Genomic DNA, 24677 nt, shown 5'->3' on the forward strand with positions numbered 1-24677 from the left:
GACTAATACGGTGGCGTGTACATACAAACCACACAATAACAAACAGAAAGTAAAACCGCGAGTAAATGTTTGTACATACTTTAATACTCGTGTTCTTCGACGGCCACCTAACAACCTCGTTGTCATGGTGTATCCCGGAAGCTGCACTATGAGAAGCATAGTAAAAAAAAGCTATCAGTTTTCACATTCCATACATTGTATTGTCTACATTCCTACCAAAACATTCCATGCAACTAGAAATAATTATCAATTTCCATTTATGCATAAAAACAAATAAAAAAATCCTAATTTTCTTTCTGTTTATCTCATTTTTGGTATTTTTGTTTTTATTCTTTCATAGCTGTTTTTATTATTGTTACTTCGTTGTATTCTCTACCAAGATCTTAAACTGGGATAAAAATTGAAGGGCAGCTAGTGGCTGTTTATAGGATAGTACGCATAACGACGTACACAATATCAAATTCGAACATGCGCTGCGTGACGACTTGCCCTTCAAATAAAGATTATTATTAATATATTTAATAGTTCAAGTTATCGTGTTGTCATTTGCAACTGTTCATTTCAAAATAAGGACTTATTGATTGACCAATTTCATTTCAAAATAAGGACTTATTGATTGACCAATATGAGTGCGTCGTGCATGCGTGTGCATGCATGTGTCCAGGTCATTTTCCAGCAGTAATTTTAAGTCCAAAATTGGAAGGATTTTGTTCAAACATATATAAATATTAGATCCATGATGCACTATATTTAATTTTTTGGAATGGATTCAAAATGGCCGTCGAAACACATGATATGATTTGATTTGAACAACATTCCTTAGACAAATTGTTTCGTGTTATGCACAGCGGCTCAGTTTTTTATGATTCATATGCACATTTAGACATATTTTATCTATTTGTTTATTTATTTATTTATATTACACCAGTAATTTTTACAATATATCATATCATTCAAAAAAAATCTGAAATGTTTTTTTGAAAAAAATTCTGTTTTTATAAATTTACAACAAAATTATGCAATTTTTTAAAATATATATAAATTGTTTTATCACTATACAAAACAGTATAGTTATACTATCTGTGTATAAACAACAACTTTCGGTAAAATAATTAAAGTTATGTCACATAGTAATAAAAATCAGATCCTTTTGGGCTTTTTTGATTCTTTGATGAAAAACAATTAAAATAAAACCCTGATACGATCTGATTGCATAGACACGTGATGTACAGTTTTAATTATGGTAATTGTAATCTGTTCTTGATTAAGCCGATAGCAGCAGGATAATTCACGATTTTAATTCAAAATGTCTAAGGTATAAGTAAACAGACTGCTCAATTCACTGACAGTATAAGAGATAATCCTTTCCATTCTAGCTGTACATTGTAGAATAACACAAATTACGTGCAGTATTTTAACACTTTCTATCACAATTTAGAAATTTCTGCAGGCGATTTCTCAGTTTCCCCATCAGGGTAGTAAGCCCAAGGTGCTACCTGACTTGGTATTCCGGCAATAGGTGCGTGTACACAGTTACGCGGTAAACGGAAAGCTTCAACCACCTGTAAGGCATCCTTCTTTGTTTCAGCACACATCCTAATATACTGTAATACAAATTATAACAATTTAATCAAAACAACATAATTAATTGGATTCCATATCTGCCTCGAAAATGGAGACGTGAATGATGACTGATATTACAATGGAAATACAAAATTTTCTTATTTTAAAAAAAAAATATAAAACAAACCTCTTGACGAATTTCTTTGACATGGTAAGATTTGATGTAACCTTGTTCCAGAAACCATGCCCTGTCTTGATAAAGACAGTCTAGAGCATACAGTTTACAGAACTATAAACAAAGCAGAATAAAAAAACATTAACTTAAAACTACCTCATCCATCTACCTTTCAGTCTCCAGAAATACTCTAATAAGCAACACACAGTGCAGTGCAGTGCGATTGTTCCTTTCGACAATTGCCTTAAATTCCTGAGGGTGTCAAGGTTGGAGTAGATAGCCAGGACAGTAAGTTGGGTTTGTTCAGTAGGACAAACATCTTCTGTAATTGCTAACCGTATCTCTTGAACCCTTTATAAGTGCTATGAACGTTCCCACCCCACCTAAAATGTTATTCTCCTTTTATTTCTATGCTAATTTAATGAAGAAATTTCGGTCAACATTTTATCACGACAAAGAAACCTATGAAATAAATGTATAGATAATCTGGTATAACTGTGAGGACCTTGAATGTAGCCAACTTTAACATAGACTTTGATGTGCAACAATGTAGTATAATGACGATGAATGTCAGTGCTATAGTGTTTGTTAGTAACACTTAGTGTAAACATTGCATTATATTGATCTAATTAATTCTTTAGTTCCCTAGCTTACAAGATTACATTAATTCTAAAGCTCACTTCATCAACTTGTAGTACCACAAGCAATGATTATACCTGAAGCCAATCTGGCTATGTCAACACGATTAGAATTGCTTTGTAAATTGTAAACTTTTTTTGTTTGTTTCATAGTCAGAAACTTGTGCTATTAGTAACTAGGTAATTAATAAAGTTATACTCTGGTTATTTTGTCTGTTCTAACCTTTTATTAACGTTTAATTATAAACTTAGGAATGATTAGGATTTGAAATTTGTGTTCACAATTAATAATAATGACTAATGATTAAAAAAAATTATAAAACTTAATTATTTTCCCAGTTTTCAGGGGTAACACCAGTTAAAGTAGATAACTTGTTGACGTCTTATGTCTTCAGTCGCTTGACTAGTTACGGGTGACTAAAAAACATTGAAGTAAACTATAATAACAGTGAAAATAACTGAGGAAAACATTGGCTATACTAATAAAGAGCAAAATTTCACATGCATTCTCTATGAGTTGTTACATAATCTGTTAAAACCAGACAGACAAAAACAATTTTGTTTTTTTCTGCACAAGTCAATGCTTAATCAATTGAATTCCTTTTCTGGGAACTTCTTTCAAAACACGAGTGATGCAGTGTATTCTGCGGCTGTATTTTAAGAGCTTTCATCTCCTAACACAACAAAATGAACATATATAATACTTCCTTTATCTTTCTGTCAATGTATTATTATGATATTTATAGTTTTTTTGTGCGTTTGAGATATATATATATATTTCATTAGACGCATAAAATCCTTAGGGAAGGATAAAAAAGGGTCTTACAGAAAGAAATTAAAAAACTTTTCTAAAAAATATAAAACAAATCAAAAACAAATATGAATAAACAATAAAGACAATTTGCAGCCAATGGTGATGTTTTTCTCTAATCATGGTCATCATAAATAGAGGGACTGTGCTCTGTACAATGTTTTGCACTTTGTTTGTGACAGTGCATAGTGAAAAAGTCACAGGGAAAAAAATTCACAGAAAAAAAAGTCATAGAAAAATAGTCATGGAGAGAATCTATTGCAGAACTTCCACTGAAGGTCAACTTGGCTGTCACTCTGAATGATTATAATTCCTGTATTGTTTTCGTTATGTAATTATCATTGTTTATAATCTTTATTAATTTTAGACTTACAGAAGACCCCCTATGTAACACATAATTAGTTAATTGCAAGCCATTTCAATTAACTTGGCCAAAAATCTGAAAGTTTCAGCTTTTGTGAGTTATACTGATCGAAAAGCTGACATATTGTGCCTCATATCGACTAAGTTATTATTTGTCATTACTGCATATACATTGTATCGGTACATTAAATCACAGTCACTCTACTAGTAGAGTGGCTGTGATTAAATCGTGTCGTGTGTTGCTGTTGTAATTCTGCGTTGGAGTACACAAAACACAACTAACTTGGAAAGTAGTACCGGGTATGTAATGTTCAAAGTTTGCCCAGATACAGTTGTGTCTATACAAGAAACAACTCAAGAATCAGGTGAGCGTCACATTTACATTGAATATTAATTTTATAATATAGTCCATCTTTGATTGGGTGACTTGGTGACACCCAAAAAGGCTGAAAACTCGATCACAACAGAATCCTCAGAACCGTTTTGTGATGTTTGGCTATTCACGATAAACTTCTGATGTGAATATCTTGCGAATATTGTAACTGTTGCATTAATTATATTTTGCATAATGCTAGACATAACAGCAGGCAATACATCTTTAACTCACCTTGTGTAAGATGGTTTTATCGTCTTTGTAGGGGCACTTATCAACTGCAATGATGAATTGCTGCAAAACCACTGCAATAAAACATTTCAAATGCAAATTAACTATGTTTTCCCGCCCAGATTTTAGTGTAAAATGTTGCCTGTTTTTATTTATTTTTTTATAATATTTTTTTATAATTTTGTACCCAGAAAACATAATTTTTATTGGCTTTAAGTCTTATTAAAATTTTTGAAAAAACTATGTAAAAGTTTTGTGAGTTTAAAATTTGTGAATGTCGAAAAAAGTTGAAAGTTTGGCGCTCAAAGAGATAATATATCATCAGAATTATTTATCTATTTCACAAAAAATTAACAAATGAGTTTTTTTTTAAAGCTGAAAGAGTGAAATGAAACAAACCAATTTTACATTCATTATTTATTTCTGGTTATTGAATTAGCTAGATGCTTTATGCATGTACTTCTTACTTGTGTTTCTGTATATCTGGTTATCCTTTGTGCAAAAATTGGTATGACTTATAGACTACCGTATTCGCTTATATCTAAGCTTTCAGGTGATGTACAGCTTGATATACTAAGATGCTTAGTAACTTTCAGAAAAAGTCTGAATCTCAGACAAATTTTTAAATTTCTTTCCTTGTTACCTTAATGCAGAAGAGTTGTCCCAAGCGCCGATAACAACACAAGCTAAAAACGCAAAGGCTAATGGGTAGACGCTTGTTTGTAAACAATGACACGCTATGGCCATCTGACGCATGCGTAGGTGACAACTCCCCTGCTTTAAAGCATGGAGGTAAAAATAAATTTTCACACTCGTTGATCTTAGATCATAATCAGACATGAATCAGTCTATGCAATGATACTATACATTTGTGGTTTGTAATGAGATACTTTGCAATATGAATACGAAAAATAATATCAGGAGATGTACACCCAAAAATGGTATCAGTTTCGTTATTGCACACCCTGTTTGCTGGATCTATTTCACTGCAGTATAAATTAAAAATGTGATCCCGTAAAAGGCATAACATTTAAAGAAATAACGTTCAATACTATCAGTAACTAAACAATAATTGGTTTCCACAAAGTTCCATGAATACAGACAGTAACGTATTGGATGTATCTCTGGTTTGGAAATGCTTACAGATAAAATGAACATCAATTTAACAAATTTACAATCACAATATCTTAATCAAATCACAAAATAAGACGACATGCAGGCACCAGTCGAACATTATAGTCCAAATATCATGTACCTGGCCCAATATACGGTATATGCATGATATATGGTTTGAATAAAATTAATCTTGCATCTTGCATCTTGCATTTTGCACTGTAAAAGTGATGTCACATGCATATTGTGGTATATTTGGAAACACTAATGTCATTTGTGGGTGCACGGCTTGGTTTCCCATTAGGTCACAGTATAAGGTTAACCATGGTCAGTTGCACGTTGCATGGAACCTGTCAAAAGGCACAGGTCAGACAACCTGTCATAAACCTAAATGAACAAGGTGCAATCAAGCACAACTCGGTAAGCATGGGTGCTGCTCAAGGTACTGTCTCTAACTAGTACATTCTTTGCCAGAGAGGGCTCCCTTCACAGGGGTACCAGTAAATGATTTGATCACCACAATACTGTATGGACACAAGCATTTTAACAATAAATCAGAGCTTAAATGTGTTAACAAGCAATAAATCTTTTACACTAATTAATAAACTTATAAATATGATTATCCACCTTTTTGTAGGAAACTCATTGCCATAGTTACTGCATGATGTTGACAAGAATTCCAAGCACTGAATGGTTCTTCCTTTTTCGTTGAAACCTATAAATAATGAAGTTGACATTCTAACCAGATATAATGTTGTATTTTTGCATTAAAGTTATGCCTGCTGCCTGACTATTTGTTAGACCATATAGTCAGACATTTGACCTGTTGCATACTACTGTAAAATTATTAATTTTCACTGGGTTTAAATTTCGCTAATTTAGCATCTCAGGCATAATCATTGGGTTTTAAATTCATGGTTTTGTAATTTAGATAATGTGTTCTATGCTAAATTTTACATATTCACTGGGTTTTAATTTGGCTCATTTTCCAGTCAGCAAAATAAGCAAAATTAAAACCCAGTGAATAATTAACCATTTTACAGTATACTAGTAAACATGTTATGGCCCACATCTTCATTGATATCTGTATAACTCCATGCTAACCAATTATATTTCTTACATTATCAGTTTGCTGCAACCCTTCAAAACTCACTAATTGAATGACACATATAAAAATCAAGTCAATTACAAAAAGTTGGTTCAACAGGTACATTGTACTTGATGACCGAATGTACACACCTTGTTTAGAAGTCTTGCGGCCAATGTTCTAATTTGTTTGGCATCTCTGAATAACATTGCCTTTAGGATGAAGCCCACACTGACTACTGGTAATGTATTCACTGCAAATAAGCTGGTAATGAAAACATCAAGAACAAAAAGTTTTGTTTGTAGTAAGAATAATAGATGAAAAAACCTGTTTCTCAACTTGTCTCTTTATTCAGTTTCAAGCCGCATTCAAGATGGCTGCTTCGATATGTAAATATCAGTAAATTGATTGCATGTATGTTAATATCACATGTAGACTGGGATTGCATCATATCCTACCTGGTTTGTACCAAAGACCACAATCCTCCACCCATAAATGAGAGCATTCCTTTCACTCTGCTGCTACTGAACTGACTACTGTAATAATCTAAAATCTCACGAGCTACTTGCTGAGAAATTAAATGCAAAAAACAAAATTTAAAACAAGTTTTCATCCTTAAATAATATAGAGCCTTTCACAGAAAAATAATTAAAATAAACTAGAATAATTAAAATAAACTATTTTCTTTAAGCTCACAAACAGAATTCCCCATAAGTAACTGTGTTAACATTTGAAACAATGTAGCCAAGTTACATTAACTTAAATTCAAGTTACTCCATTAAAGCAATTCCATTAAATTTTAATGAACATCCGCAGCTAAGTTTAATGAATGGAATAAAGATGGCATTAGCCTAACTCAGAGCTTACTGACTAGTCACATGAATGTCAGATCAAACAGATTACTGTACTTTATTTTAGTGGACTTATTTTTCGCTGAATAGAATTTTTGGGTGTTTTGTATAGAATTTATTTTCACTGATTTTTGATGAGTTGAATGTAAAATATAGGAAAAAAGGTATATTCACTGGATTTTATTTTCACTGAATCATTCCTTCAGCGAAAATAGCAAAAATTAATCCTAAGCAAAAATAAAGTATTCCACAGAAGCTGCAATTACCGGTACTTTTCCAATTATTTGACATTTACCTAAACACGACCTAAAACATGTTGACTTTAACAGAACAGGATGTAGTTTATCAATACTCTTGTAAATTCAACATTTTTGTCAATCTTGTGATATATCACCCGCTGACATCATTTTTTTTCAGTTGAGTTGTAGTTTTCAGCATATATCGAGTTACTGTAAAATGACTAATTTTCACTGGGTTTAAATTTTGCTGATTTACCATTTCAGGCATATTCAGTGGGTTTTAAATTCACGGTTTTATCATTTTGATAATGTGTTCTATACTAAATTTTACATATTCACTGGGTTTTAATTAAGCGCATTTTCCAGTCAGCGAAATAAGCAAAATTAAAACCCAGTGAATAATTAACCTTTTTACAGTAAATAAATAGCCTGGATATCTGACTAATGTTCTGTTGTTTACCCACTCTCTACAACTCTCTGAAAAGGCTGCTAGGATTTTGCTTACTATTATTCTTTTATATAATTGTGCAAAAAAAGATAAAATAAGATGACTGTTAGTATTTACCTGCATCAGAACTGTATTGTCACCATCGAATGTTACAAAGATGTCTGAATCGTTCTTCAGACTGGAAAGTCTGTTTTCAGCAATGTAACCCTACATACACATAGAAAGTGGTTTCAGAGATGACAATATGTACTAACAGTAGTGATTGGTTGAACCTATACTATGTGATATGCCAGATTTAATTGGTTGAAAGTAACCATGTGATATGGTAAATTGTTCTTGATGAGTGATAATTGGAATCGCTATTCAACTGTTAGGAAATATGATGTTGATATTTCCTGCATTTTACTCCAAATATAGCAACACATAATTCTGCATTCTACGTCGAATAAATAAATTAGCAGAATATACTTGTTTATGTTTTGTACATGTGCACAGTGTAAAAGATGCAAACGATGCAATGGCAAAAGAATATTGTTGTTCATTGGCATTGTTATCAAATATGCATGTATTACCTGTATTAAATATACCTTACAAAAAATCTCTCTTATAGGATTCCTTGAGTATTTTTTAAGCAGATTTTAATAGGATTCCTTTACTATTCTCTTTGGATTTTAATAGGATTCCTGTAATATTCTTATAGGATTTTTTAGCATCCTTACAAGATTTTAGTAGCATTTCATTAGTATTATTTTAAGATCTTAATAAGATTGTTCAACTATTTTCATGGGATTGTATTAGGATACCTTTAAATTATGGTAACTGTTTTTTAAAGTCATTCATTTCTCAGACATTTTCTGCTGACATTTAATTATTAATTCTTATCAAAATTATTATTATTATTCATATACCAAAAAGGAATGTCAAACTTTCTTTATGATGATAATAAAGTATTCTATTCTATTCTATTCTATTCTATTCTATTCTATTCTATTCTATTCTATTCTATTCTATTCTATTCTATTCTATTCTATTCTATTCTATTCTATTCTATTCTATTCTATTCTATTCTATTCTGAAGGAAATTTTCGTGAGGAACTATGGACTATGCTGTCACAGTAGATTGTGAGCTATAGTGCTGATCTATGCACAACTTTTTGTTGGTTGACAAAAATGTAACCACATAACATCATATTTAGTGGCATGCATGTTGAAAGGTCAGACCAACATGCATTCATCAGGTCATAGGTCAAAGATTAACCGTAAAATATGATGACAAATTTTCAATAAAATTATAGTGTTATAAATATTGAGAGCTGAGCTGATAGACGTTATATAAATAATTTACTTCTAACAGAAATACCACACTACACAATATGACAAAAGTAACATCCACAGAGTTTAACAACTGATTTTCTTTACTGGTTTCAACAGGGAATTGTAGTATTTATGTGCAGTGACCTCAAAATGTGACCTTTAAGTCACAGCTTTCACTTTCACAATATTATTTGAATTTAAAAAGAAAACAAGCAGCCTCTCGGCTGAGATAGCTCCGCTGTTAGCAATGCACATTTCAATTAAAGAACAGAAGATATCATTAGAAAATGAACAATATACATAGTATCAATGCAATGGGACTTGCTGTTTTCAACAAGAATTCAAAAATATAATTTTTAACCATAAATGATTGTGGTTTTTAACAAGAAGTCAAAAATATCACTTTTTACCAAAAATGACAAAAATATTCACCAAAATTAGAAAATTAAAGATATCATCATGAAATGAACAAATCTGAGAGAGGTCCACATGTAGTACCTATATATGTAATATCAAAGCAATTGGACTTGTGGTTTTTAACAAGAAGTCGAAAATATCACTTTTTACCAAAAATGACAAAAATATTCACCAAAATTAGAGAATTGAAGATATGATCATGAAATGAACAAATCTGAGAGAGGTCTACCTAAGGTACATATACACCAAGTATCAAAGCATTCAGGCTTGTAGTTTTCAAGAAGAAGTTGAAAAAGTAAAACATTGACATGGACGACGGACACCGGACGACGACGACAGACAATCACTCATATGATAAGCTCCGCTTGACAAAGTCGACAGCAGAGCTAAAAAAACAGCACAGACACTCACCATGCCACCACAGCATTCTCTACATGTCTGCAGACACTTAATGCTCTGCCATGTACTGTAAGCTTTTAATCCTGATGTCAATGCTTGTAGATATCTATTGTCAACTACCGGTACATCTTTTTGTTCATGGTAAGCTGTATCAAGTATTTCACCGGTGTATCTGTAAAATAAAAATATAGTTTTTACTTTTGAAGTTGTACTTATTCCTACAGCATTTTCTAGAAAATACTTATTTATAAACTACATGTTAAGGTAGAATGTAACTTTTAACGCTCAGAGCGATGACAATATTTTGTGTCAAAATCTGTCTATATTTAATCGTTTCAGTTTTGGTCCATATAGTACTGTAAAATACTTTATTTTAATTAATTTTCGCTGAAACGACTTTTTGGGTGTTTTGCATGGAATTTATTTTCACTGATTTTTGACCAGTTGAATGTAAAATATAGGGAAATGGGTATATTCGCTGGATTTTATTTTCACTGAATCATATAAATCAGTGAAAATAGCGAAAATAAATTCCAAGCGAAAATAAAGTAATTTACAGTATATGAATTTTTTTATTTAGTAACAGTTTCCATAAATCACAATGAAAACACATCTGTCCTGGCCAGTCGAACACAAGCATCTGCGAGCCTTAATCAAGGTTCCCCAAAGTCACACTTAGTAAATAAATCCCAGTCAGTGGATTAGCCTTCCCATCCATTAAGTCTGTGGCAGACTCACCCAGAGTAGGTGGTGTTCAGCCAAAGGTAGGATTTGAACTTGGGGTATACAGATCATGGGTCTGAGAACTGTCGCCTGGCACAAGTATAGTATTCGCCAAGCGTTGGATGGTTCACCCACCAACAGGGAACGTGAGCTGGGATTAGACCGTCGTAATTGTAGACACACTGGGATAACACAGGAAACATATAATACGAAAACACTGCTTTGCAAATTACTTACCTCTGAGCAAAGAGCAGACCAAGACATGCAGCGAGGTGTGGCATTAGTCGTAGTTGATGTGCCTGGTAGTCTAAAATGAAATATTCTGCATCATTTGAGGGGCCAAACTGTTTCCTCCTAATAATACAAAAATAAATACATGAAATTATATTTTTTTTTATACTGCGAGTTCCTTTCTCCCTGCATTCTCAATATCCAAATCTCAAAGATTCTAAATTTTATCTATCAACTAATTTTAATATGAGTATACAATGAGAGATGTACTCACTTTAATCCATATCGAATGGCTATCTCCAAACCAACCTGACAAAAACAAACATTCCCATTATCATTTCTATGAAATATCAAGTTTTTCTAAATTTTTTTGCAAATCTACTGAGCATATTACAACATACTATGGAAAATTACTGAGCATATTGCAATGTATTATTTGATATTACTAAGTGTATTACAATGCATTATGGGAAATAACCTCGTATTACTGAGCGTAATATTACTGAGCATATTACAATGTGTTATAGGATATTACTGAGCATATTACAATGTATTATGGGAAATTACTGAGCATATTACAATATATTATGGGATATTACTGAGCATATTACAATGTATTATGGGATATTACTGAGCATATTACAATGTATTATAGGGTAATACTGAGCATATTACAATGTATTATAGGATATTACTGAGCATATTACAATGTATTATGGGATATTACTGAGCATATTACAATATATTATAGGATATTACTGAGCATATTACAATGTATTATGGGATATTACTGAGCATATTACAATGTATTATAGGATATTACTGAGCATATTACAATGTATTATGGGATATTACTGAGCATATTACAATATATTATAGGATATTACTGAGCATATTACAATGTATTATGGGATATTACTGAGCATATTACAATATATTATAGGATATTACTGAGCATATTACAATGTATTATGGGATATTACTGAGCATATTACAATATATTATAGGATATTACTGAGCATATTACAATGTATTATAGGATATTACTGAGCATATTACAATGTATTATGGGAAATTACTGAGCATATTACAATATATTATGGGATATTACTGAGCATATTACAATATATTATAGGATATTACTGAGCATATTACAATGTATTATGGGATATTACTGAGCATATTACAATATATTATAGGATATTACTGAGCATATTACAATGTATTATAGGATATTACTGAGCATATTACAATGTATTATGGGAAATTACAGAGCATATTACAATATATTATGGGATATTACTGAGCATATTACAATGTATTATGGGATATTACTGAGCATATTACAATGTATTATAGGGTAATACTGAGCATATTACAATGTATTATAGGATATTACTGAGCATATTACAATGTATTATGGGATATTACTGAGCATATTACAATATATTATAGGATATTACTGAGCATATTACAATGTATTATGGGATATTACTGAGCATATTACAATGTATTATAGGATATTACTGAGCATATTACAATGTATTATGGGATATTACTGAGCATATTACAATATATTATAGGATATTACTGAGCATATTACAATGTATTATGGGATATTACTGAGCATATTACAATATATTATAGGATATTACTGAGCATATTACAATGTATTATGGGATATTACTGAGCATATTACAATATATTATAGGATATTACTGAGCATATTACAATGTATTATAGGATATTACTGAGCATATTACAATGTATTATGGGAAATTACTGAGCATATTACAATATATTATGGGATATTACTGAGCATATTACAATATATTATAGGATATTACTGAGCATATTACAATGTATTATAGGATATTACTGAGCATATTACAATGTATTATGGGAAATTACTGAGCATATTACAATATATTATGGGATATTACTGAGCATATTACAATGTATTATGGGATATTACTGAGCATATTACAATATATTATAGGGTAATACTGAGCATATTACAATATATTATAGGGTAATACTGAGCATATTACAATATATTATAGGATATTACTGAGCATATTACAATGTATTATAGGATATTACTGAGCATATCACAATGTATTATAGGGTAATACTGAGCATATTACAATATATTATGGGATATTACTGAGAATATTACAATGTATTATGGGATATTACTGAGCATATTACAATGTATTATAGGGTAATACTGAGCATATTACAATGTATTATAGGATATTACTGAGCATATTACAATACATTATAGGATATTACTGAGCATATTACAATGTATTATAGGATATTACTGAGCATATCACAATGTATTATAGGATATTACTGAGCATATTACAATGTATTATAGGGTAATACTGAGCATATTACAATGTATTATAGGATATTACTGAGCATATTACAATACATTATAGGATATTACTGAGCATATTACAATGTATTATGGGATATTACTGAGCATATTACAATATATTATAGGATATTACTGAGCATATTACAATGTATTATGGGATATTACTGAGCATATTACAATATATTATAGGATATTACTGAGCATATTACAATGTATTATAAGATATTACTGAGCATATTACAATGTATTATATGGTAATACTGAGCATATTACAATGTATTATAGGATATTACCGAGCATATTACAATGTATTATGGGATATTAATGAGCATATTACAATACATTATAGGATATTACTGAGCATATCACAATGTATTATAGGATATTACTGAGCATATTACAATGTATTATAGGATATTACTGAGCATATCACAATGTATTATAGGATATCACTGAGCATATCACAATGTATTATAGGATATCACTGAGCATATCACAATGTATTATAGGATATCACTGAGCATATCACAATGTATTATAGGATATTACTGCGCATATTACAATGTATTATGGGATATTACTGAGCATATCACAATGTATCATAGGATATCACTGAGCATATTACAATGTATTATAGGATATTACTGAGCATATCACAATGTATTATAGGATATCACTGAGCATATCACAATGTATTATAGGATATTACTGCGCATATTACAATGTATTATGGGATATTACTGAGCATATTACAATGTATTATGGGAAATTACTGAGCATATTACAATGTATCATAGGATATTATTGAGCATATTACAATGTATTATGGGATATTACTAAGCATATTACAATATATTATAGGATATTACTGAGCATATTACAATGTATTATAGGATATTACTGAGCATATTACAATATATTATAGGGTAATACCGAGCATATTACAATGTATTATGGGATATTACTGAGCATATTACAATACATTATAGGATATTACTGAGCATATTACGATGTATTATAGAATATTACTGAGCATATTACAATGTATTATGGGATATCACTGAGCATATTACAATGTATTATGGGATATTACTGAGCATATCACAATGTATTATAGGATATTACTGAGCATATTACAATGTATTATGGGATATTACTGAGCATATTACAATGTATTATAGGATATTACTGAGCATATTACAATGTATTATGGGATATCACTGAGCATATTACAATGTATTATGGGATATTACTGAGCATATTACAATGTATTATAGGATATCACTGAGCATATCACAATGTATTATAGTATATTACTGAGCATATTACAATGTATTATAGGATATTACTGAGCATATTACAATGTATTATAGGATATCACTGAGCATATTACAATGTATTATAGGATATTACTGAGCATATTACAATGTATTATGGGATATTACTGAGCATATCACAATGTATTATAGGATATCACTGAGCATATCACAATGTATTATAGGATATTACTGCGCATATTACAATGTATTATGGGATATTACTGAGCATATCACAATGTATTATAGGATATCACTGAGCATATTACAATGTATTATAGGATATTACTGAGCATATTACAATGTATTATAGGATATTACTGAGCATATTACAATGTATTATAGGATATTACTGAGCATATTACAATATATTATAGGATATTACTGAGCATATCACAATGTATTATAGGATATTACTGAGCATATTACAATGTATTATTTGATATTACTGAGCATATTACAATATATTATAGGATATTACTGAGCATATCACAATGTATTATAGGATATTACTGAGCATATTACAATGTATTATGGGATATTACTGAGCATATCACAATGTATTATAGGATATCACTGAGCATATCACAATGTATTATAGGATATTACCGAGCATATTACAATGTATTATGGGATATTACTGAGCATATTACAATACATTATAGGATATTACTGAGCATATTACAATGTATTATAGGATATTACTGAGCATATTACAATGTATTAAGGAAATTACTGAGCATATCACAATGTATTATGGGATATTACTGAGCATATTACAATGTATTATGGGATATTACTGAGCATATTACAATGTATTATAGGATATTACTGAGCATATTACAATGTATTATGGGATATTACTGAGCATATTACAATGTATTATAGGATATTACTGAGCATATTACAATGTACTATGGGATATTGCTGAGCATATTACAATGTATTATGGGATATTACTGAGCATATTACAATGTATTATAGGATATTACTGAGCATATTACAATGTATTATTTGATATTACTGAGCATATTACAATGTATTATAGGATATTACTGAGCATATTACAATGTATTATGGGATATTACTGAGCATATTACAATATATTATAGGATATTACTGAGCATATTACAATGTATTATGGGAAATTACTGAGCATATTACAATGTATTATGGGATATTACTGAGCATATTACAATATATCATAGGATATTACTGAGCATATTACAATGTATTATGGGATATTACTGAGCATATTACAATATATTATAGGATATTACTGAGCATATTACAATGTATTATAGAATATTACTGAGCATATTACAATATATTATAGGATATTACTGAGCATATTACAATGTATTATGGGATATTACTGAGCATATTACAATATATTATAGGATATTACTGAGCATATTACAATGTATTATGGGAAATTACTGAGCACATTACAATGTATTATGGGATATTACTGAGCATATTACAATATAATATAGGATATTACTGAGCATATTACAATGTATTATGGGAAATTACTGAGCATATTACAATGTATTATGGGAAATTACTGAGCATATTACAATGTATCATAGGATATTATTGAGCATATTACAATGTATTATGGGATATTACTAAGCATATTACAATATATTATAGGATATTACTGAGCATATTACAATGTATTATAGGATATTACTGAGCATATTACAATATATTATAGGGTAATACCGAGCATATTACAATGTATTATGGGATATTACTGAGCATATTACAATACATTATAGGATATTACTGAGCATATTACGATGTATTATAGAATATTACTGAGCATATTACAATGTATTATGGGATATCACTGAGCATATTACAATGTATTATGGGATATTACTGAGCATATCACAATGTATTATAGGATATTACTGAGCATATTACAATGTATTATGGGATATTACTGAGCATATTACAATGTATTATAGGATATTACTGAGCATATTACAATGTATTATGGGATATCACTGAGCATATTACAATGTATTATGGGATATTACTGAGCATATTACAATGTATTATAGGATATCACTGAGCATATCACAATGTATTATAGGATATTACTGCGCATATTACAATGTATTATGGGATATTACTGAGCATATCACAATGTATTATAGGATATCACTGAGCATATTACAATGTATTATAGGATATTACTGAGCATATTACAATACATTATAGGATATTACTGAGCATATTACAATGTATTATAGGATATTACTGAGCATATCACAATGTATTATAGGATATTACTGAGCATATTACAATGTATTATGGGATATTACTGAGCATATCACAATGTATTATAGGATATCACTGAGCATATCACAATGTATTATAGGATATTACCGAGCATATTACAATGTATTATGGGATATTACTGAGCATATTACAATACATTATAGGATATTACTGAGCATATTACAATGTATTATAGGATATTACTGAGCATATTACAATGTATTATGGAAATTACTGAGCATATCACAATGTATTATGGGATATTACTGAGCATATTACAATGTATTATGGGATATTACTGAGCATATTACAATGTATTATAGGATATTACTGAGCATATTACAATGTATTATGGGATATTACTGAGCATATTACAATGTATTATAGGATATTACTGAGCATATTACAATGTAGTATGGGATATTGCTGAGCATATTACAATGTATTATGGGATATTACTGAGCATATTACAATGTATTATAGGATATTACTGAGCATATTACAATGTATTATGGGATATTACTGAGCATATTACAATGTATTATAGGATATTACTGAGCATATTACAATGTATTATAGGATATTACTGAGCATATTACAATGTATTATGGGATATTACTGAGCATATTACAATGTATGATAGGATATTACTGAGCATATTACAATGTATTATAGGATATTACTGAGCATATTACAATGTATTATGGGATATTGCTGAGCATATTACAATGTATTATGGGATATTACTGAGCATATTACAATATATTATAGGATATTACTGAGCATATTACAATGTATTATGGGATATTACTGAGCATATTACAATGTATTTTAGGATATTACTGAGCATATTACAATGTATTATGGGATATTACTGAGCATATTACAATGTATTATGGGATATTACTGAGCATATTACAATGTATTATGGGATATTACTGAGCATATTACAATGTATTATGGGATATTACTGAGCATAATACAATGTATTACCCCGGTATAGGATATCACTGAGCATATTACAATGTATTATGGGATATTACTGAGCATATTACAATGTTTTATGGGATATTACTGAGCATATTACAATGTATTATAGGATATTACTGAGCATATTACAATGTATTATGGGAGATTACTCAACATATTACAATGTATTATGGGAAATTACTCAACATATTACAGTGTATTATGGAATATTACTGAATATATTACAATGCATTATGGGATATTAATGGGAACATTACAATGCATTACAAGAGAGACATTCTCATTAAATATAAATGACAAAATATTATCAAAATGATAACTAGACTCTAGACTAGAAAATTTGTTGAAAATTTATAATAACAATACAAAAAATTGATTGAGTCAATGTTACCAAACAAAATCCAAAAATAAGATGAAAATTAGTATGGTATGAATAATAAAAATATGAGAAAGACATTTAATTTTCAAATCGACTGAGTGTCCTTAGTATATTCACAGGTGCAGCCATAATACGTGTAAACCTTTCTTGCAATGAATTGAGATTAGGTCACTTTATACAGTATGTTCTGTCATGACTGTCAATTTGCATGACAGTTGCATTTCCACTGGTAACTGACAGGCATTCAGTTCTCAATTATACCATAAAATCCACAGAGCAAAACTACACTACGTACAATGTTTTATAAATACACGTGAACAGAAATAGCTGGTACAATATTTTGCACAGTGATTTTTTTTTTTTTAATGTCTATACTAATTTTGAAGCAAATTAACACAATTTCATATTTACGACTAGTCTCAATCAAAAATATGAACATAAAATAAAAAAATAATTTTTTTTTGTTTTGAGGGGACATTTATTACACACAGTACGTGTGATGACATACCGATAGTGTTAAATTCAATCTGTCTATATTAAAGAACAAAATAGGAAGGTTTAAAAAAAAAATTACATATATGAACACAAGAGGGCGCCATCTCACCTTCATTGAAGTAGTAGCTTGAAATGCCAATGCAATTCTAGTTCCAACCATCGCTGCTAACATTGCATTGAATCGTTTACTGTTACTTTGAATGGAGGTGGTATACTCGCCAGATGGACTCACATCACCAAATTTATTCAAGAAGTGATCATGTGGAATACGCACATGGTGAAATGATAATAGACCATTATCAACACCATTTAGTCCTAATAGTAATAAAAGTTGTTTTCTTTAGTTTAGAGTATGTGTTGACCTGTCACCTACCTAACAGACCATTTTTCGTTAAAAGCAAGATTCATTGTTATGTGTGAAATTGAACGTAAAAACAGGACTAACATAGTGTAGGTCATAGTGTAGTAGCGACATCAAAACTTCGTGTTGGATTTGACATACAGGGTAGTATTTTAGGGGTATTTCCACACTCAATGATGTGCTATACAGATTGAGGATGGTCAACTTTGATGAAGTAAATGTAACTCAATGCCATATTCCCCTTGAAAGATCAGAATTTTGACACTGAACTATTAAAATAAGTTTAAGTTCAAATTTTTTTGAACTTTTTTTCCTACATTTTACAGTATTTCGGGAATTGAACCCTAATTTGAAAAAATTTGAGTCAATTTCAGTTTTTACTCAAAAAATTGGGTTATTTTCGTCCCAATCTGATGAACGAAAGTGCAGACTATAAACAGGACTATTTTGTGAATTTGTGATGAAAAGAGGGAACTGGTGGTGAAATGGTTAACAGCCTTGCTTTTATGAAAACCTGCAAATCAAATAAAGCTAAGAAAAAACTTCCATGTGGCTGAGAGTATTTGAAGCATGGAATAGGTATATATTTAATTATTTAAAATTAACTCTAGACCATCCATGTAAAAAATGTCATTTAAATATGAGTTGAGCTATTTGTGGAACAGTTAAATTGGATAATATAAATTTCACCCGTGGATCGCCCCAGAGCTCTGATGTATTAAGTTTATTGAAATTTGATGACTACCGGCAGATATTCGCATATCAGTTAAAAATCAGACCAATAACTTATCATGTCTCAAGAGTATCCAAAACATTTATGAACATGTACTAAGTTTCATTAAAATCTGTTAAAACAGCATCAAGTTGCCTAATATATGCAAAGTGAGTAAGTAATATGCACAAATTTACATCAAAACCACAAAACAAAATAAAATGCACCTTCCCTTCTCGTTTACTGTACATTTAAATAGTCCCTACAAATAGCATCAACATGATAACCTTACCTTCTTTTAATCCCACATCTATGACACTAATGCCAGGTTTCAGGCCATTCTCATCTCTAATGGGCACAATAAATGCATGTGGTCCTTTGGATTCTTCATTAATTATTAACTGTGCAAATACACATGCATAGTTTCCTTGCAAAGCATTACCAATGAATATCTTCTCAGCATCTTCACATGGAGTATTGATTATAAATTCCTGCCAGCAATAGATTGTATTGCATAATGTTATTTACGTTGCCACAAGCAAAGATGCAATCTGATTAAAATCTGATGTAGACACTGTGATTCGTTGACTAAAATCGTCGATAGTGGGTCTCGTTGAAATCTCGTTACATAGGCATCGGATCAGATGTAGGTAGGGCAGAATTAAAAAAAAATCACAAAATCAAAGTAAAATAATAAAATAAAAGGGCATTAAAAACAAAAGTAATAAAAAATAAAAATAAAATAAGTTTATAGCCAAAATAATTAAAGCCTGTACACTACATCAGATCTTAATCAGATTGGCAAAGATGCAAAATGAAAAATGTAAACAACATTAAAATAGACAAAAATAACTGGCATAATTCGTTCCCATAACATATTATTAATTTTTTCATATTTAACAAAAAAAGTATAAATAATGGATACAATTCAGTAACAAGTGTGTCCATGCACATGAATATTTTCTTTGAGAAAACTTTTTTACAATCTAAGTTCCAAAATAATTTCTTCTCCAAAATTGTTCAAGGTATCCATATTCCACAGTAGTGAAATTGGAATTTACAGGTAGTACAGCATACAAGCGATGAAAGAATACATGAATTATACTGCATGAGAAAAATTTGTGAGTTGGCTAGTGTGGGATTCAAACCCACAACCTCCAGTGTGCTGGACTAGTATACAAACCACTGCACCAACCAGTTGACTGAAAATAGAGCAAAGCGGGATACAGAGAATAAGACTTGACGTACCAGGGTTAGAGTGTGTTTGTGTCTGCAGTGAGCTGACGTACCTGAGTATCAGGGTCATAGTGCGCTTGTGTCTGTAGTGACCTGACATTACTACCATGTCCTCTTTCACTCATAGCAAACATACCAGTAAATTTCAACTCCTGTAAAGAAAACAACAACACCATCATTTGCAACAAATATACGATAGATAAATAATTATTAATAACAATGAATCAGAAATAATTTTAATCATTAATGTGGCGTTTTGATAATCCTCATTTCTGTGTTTCAAATTTATGTCGTGGGCCAGTACAAAGTACTGCAATCAATTTAATAACTTTATAATGAATTATATTCTATATACCTTAAGGGGAAGTAAGAACCGCTCTATATGTTGCTCAGTTCCAAGATTCATCACAGCTCCACCAAACAACCATGCCATTACACCCATCTATAGACATAATAAATAAATATTGATTACTTCAAAACTATAAAATAAATCTCAATGGATTTAAAAAAAACATATAGTACTATTTAATGCTTGTCATAACTTATCTGCAGAAAAATATTATCAATTATGTTAACCTGGTTTAAGCTATTAATTAATTGATGAGTGTGGCAAAGTACATCAAATAAAAACCAAGACACAATAGAGCGTTTCACTTACATTGTGTAAACACTATGGTATTCTTAATTATATTTCTGGTAACATTACACATTGGTTCATGCTTACCTTCACTCCAACAGATATATCAGTTGCTGATACTACATCACCAATTGCCAAACTTTTATTCATAAAACCTCTCATATGTGCAGCCTACAAAATAGAAAATATTTAGAACCATTAGAAATAGAAAGCAAATAATATTCATTTAAATTTACTTCAACAGAAACAGAAACAGATCATGGTTGCTGTCAACTTCATCAATACCAAATAGAACCTATTGATTAACTGACTCCCGTGTGCGAAGCACACAATGGGAGTCTTTGCATGTTTTTTGTATGTTTTTTTCTAGTAATGTTGATTTTGTATACTGTAGAATACTTTAGTTTCGCTATTTTCGCTGAAGGAATGATTCTGTGAAAATAAAATCCAACGAATATCTTTTTTTTCTATATTTCACATTAAACTCATCAAAAATCAGTGAAAATAAATTCCATACAAAATGCCCAAAAAGCCATTTCAGCGAAAATTAATTCCAGCGAAAATAAAGTATTCCACAGTAGATGAAATCATGATGTGTTGGATTTAAAAGTTGTTGTGGAAACCATTCAACAAACCTGTTCATCAAACTGAGATTGGATATCCTGAAATCTCAGCAGGTTCTTGGCTCTTTCCAAAGTAACTTCTCTATTCTCAGAAAGTGACATATCAAACCTGCAAAAACGAAAGATACTAATCAAATGCAATAATCAATAAAGTTTGTTACCAATAACGGCAGTAAGGACAGAAAATCATTTTTTCCTCAGAAGAAAGAAACTTTTTTGAAAAAAAAATGGGCAAAAATATGATCACTCCCCAGATAAAAAAAACAAAATTTTCCGTCATACTGGTGGGAAAAAATGTGGCATTTATCAATTCCCAGCCTACAATTTTCAAATGCCTCCTACGACTACATTTGAATAGCAGAGGAATGGTAAAACTACTAATAAAAATGTACTGCCTTTCATTCATTCATTGCTTATCATACACTATATAGATCTATATACATTTTAAAAGACAAATGTAATTTTAATTTTTGAAACCAAATATTGTATTTGTTCTATTATTAGAAGTGCACATAAACCAAAAAATGAATTACTGTATTATGGGTCATTTTAATAAATGACTTATTTTGACTATAGACACACCTCGGTTATTTACTTAAGTGCATATAGCGAAATTACGGTACATGCAGTAGAATTATTCAAAAGTTTAATTAACACAAATCAACCCCATTTTTGAGAAATTAAAATAGCCAACTTTCTTACTAGTATGTATATATGTATGTGATATTATTTTTGCCTTTTTAAGCCACGTACTCCAAACAAAGCAGTCAAAGTGCACAATTCGAAGTTTGATGACCGGAGGGTGACCCATTAAACAGCTGTGCGTAGAGTATGCAGGGCCGTGTATACGGTTCAACACGATAACGGAAGTCGCGGAAATCTTCTATTATATACCTTATATGGTACGATTTTTAGTAGTATTGCACATACCTGAGATTGAACAATTCATTTTCACCTATATAATGTCGAAGTTTTTCTTTGACCTCCCAAAAATCACCGTCTAAATACCGCGACAAACTACTGGGCGCTGGTTCCATTTTAATAGCGAAATCAGAAAATGACTCTGGTGGCGCACTTCCATGAGCATGATTGTCGTTCTATGACAAAAAAACAGAGGAAAAAACATACACTCCAACAACAACAACAACAACTAAAAGCAAAACAAAAACAAGAAACAAAAAAACTTGCCCGAAATGGGTTAGAAACGCATATTTATAAAATGTAAATGTATGGTTCACTTAATTAGACATTTTTGAGATAGCTGTTTTTTTTTAATTTGCTTTGTCTTAGGATGAAGCATTCATATATGCATTTTGCTTGACATTTTAGCATGGCCGTATTCTTTGTGAATAACACGTTCAAAGCTTGTATCAGTGTTTCCCTCGGAAAACTGTCAAATTGTGTTGAGAAGCCTGTCTTTTATGTTTGTATATATAACATTTTAACAAAAAGTGTTTTTCATCTTCAATATCATCGCATTGCATCGCTTTATTCAGTAATGTTAATTTTATGGTATCTGCAAATTTCAATTTGTAAAATATGTGCACTTAATCTTAGTTTGGTCATTGTAGTGAGTTATTTACTGTCGGCAGATAATTTTCAAGTCCAAACTCAGTTTTTAATTTTCAGTAGTTACGCAGTTTATTATGTGGTTAACACCTTTATCGTCAATGTTTAAGAATTCCTACTGTTAATTCCGAAGTTGGTTTCCAGTGCTGTAGTAATATTATTTAGGTATTTGTTTATATTAATCCGTCACGTCTATTTTCTCACTCATGTTCCATATAATATGTTTTGGCTGCTGCCTCACTAAGTTATCCATATTGATTGCCAATCTATATGCTTCATTTATGAGGCTGTTTTCAGGCATATTGCGCAATCTCAACCAATATTTAAACATCTGTCTGGTACATGTAGTTATTAGGGGGTATCGTCCAAATTCTAACAACCAGGCAAGGTTTGTGGTCCTGCAGTTTACCTTCAGTATGTACCTTTTTTTCCATTGGTGGCAATAAGTGCATCAAATATTTTTTTATTATGTCACATGTTCATATTTCTGCACAATATTGATTGTAAGATCGAACATTTTCAGATAAGTTTTGATGGGAACTTCAAGTTGAGTTTCCTTGTTGAGCATCTGCTTCAGTTGGAAACATGCCCGGGCCTTCAGAGCCCGTTTTTTTTTTTTTTACTTGAGCTATATCTAGGTACCCAGTGGTATTCAGTTTTATACCAAGATACATGTATGAAGATACTTTTTCTAATTCTAGACCA

The 24677-nt window shown here is 30.7% G+C and overlaps 1 protein-coding gene across 1 annotated transcript; it reads right to left on the reverse strand.

Annotated features, from left to right (window-relative positions):
• Positions 1-888: 888 nt before the first annotated feature.
• LOC100371974 (acyl-coenzyme A oxidase-like protein) lies at positions 889-23461 on the reverse strand. The gene is made up of 17 exons (XM_085506648.1): positions 23334-23461; positions 22416-22512; positions 21868-21951; positions 21499-21585; positions 21197-21295; positions 20200-20398; positions 18944-19149; positions 11251-11285; positions 10983-11099; positions 10035-10194; positions 8010-8099; positions 6813-6922; positions 6507-6618; positions 5895-5982; positions 4158-4228; positions 1751-1852; positions 889-1604 (listed from the first exon to the last, which is right to left on the reverse strand). Exons 1-17 carry the CDS (start codon positions 23438-23440, stop codon positions 1428-1430), a joined length of 1941 nt encoding a protein of 646 aa, XP_085362774.1. The 5' UTR covers positions 23441-23461; the 3' UTR covers positions 889-1427.
• Positions 23462-24677: the final 1216 nt, after the last annotated feature.

This window comes from Saccoglossus kowalevskii, chromosome 2, assembly GCF_978046115.1.
Source record: "Saccoglossus kowalevskii chromosome 2, keSacKowa6.1, whole genome shotgun sequence".
Lineage (NCBI taxonomy): Eukaryota > Metazoa > Hemichordata > Enteropneusta > Harrimaniidae > Saccoglossus > Saccoglossus kowalevskii.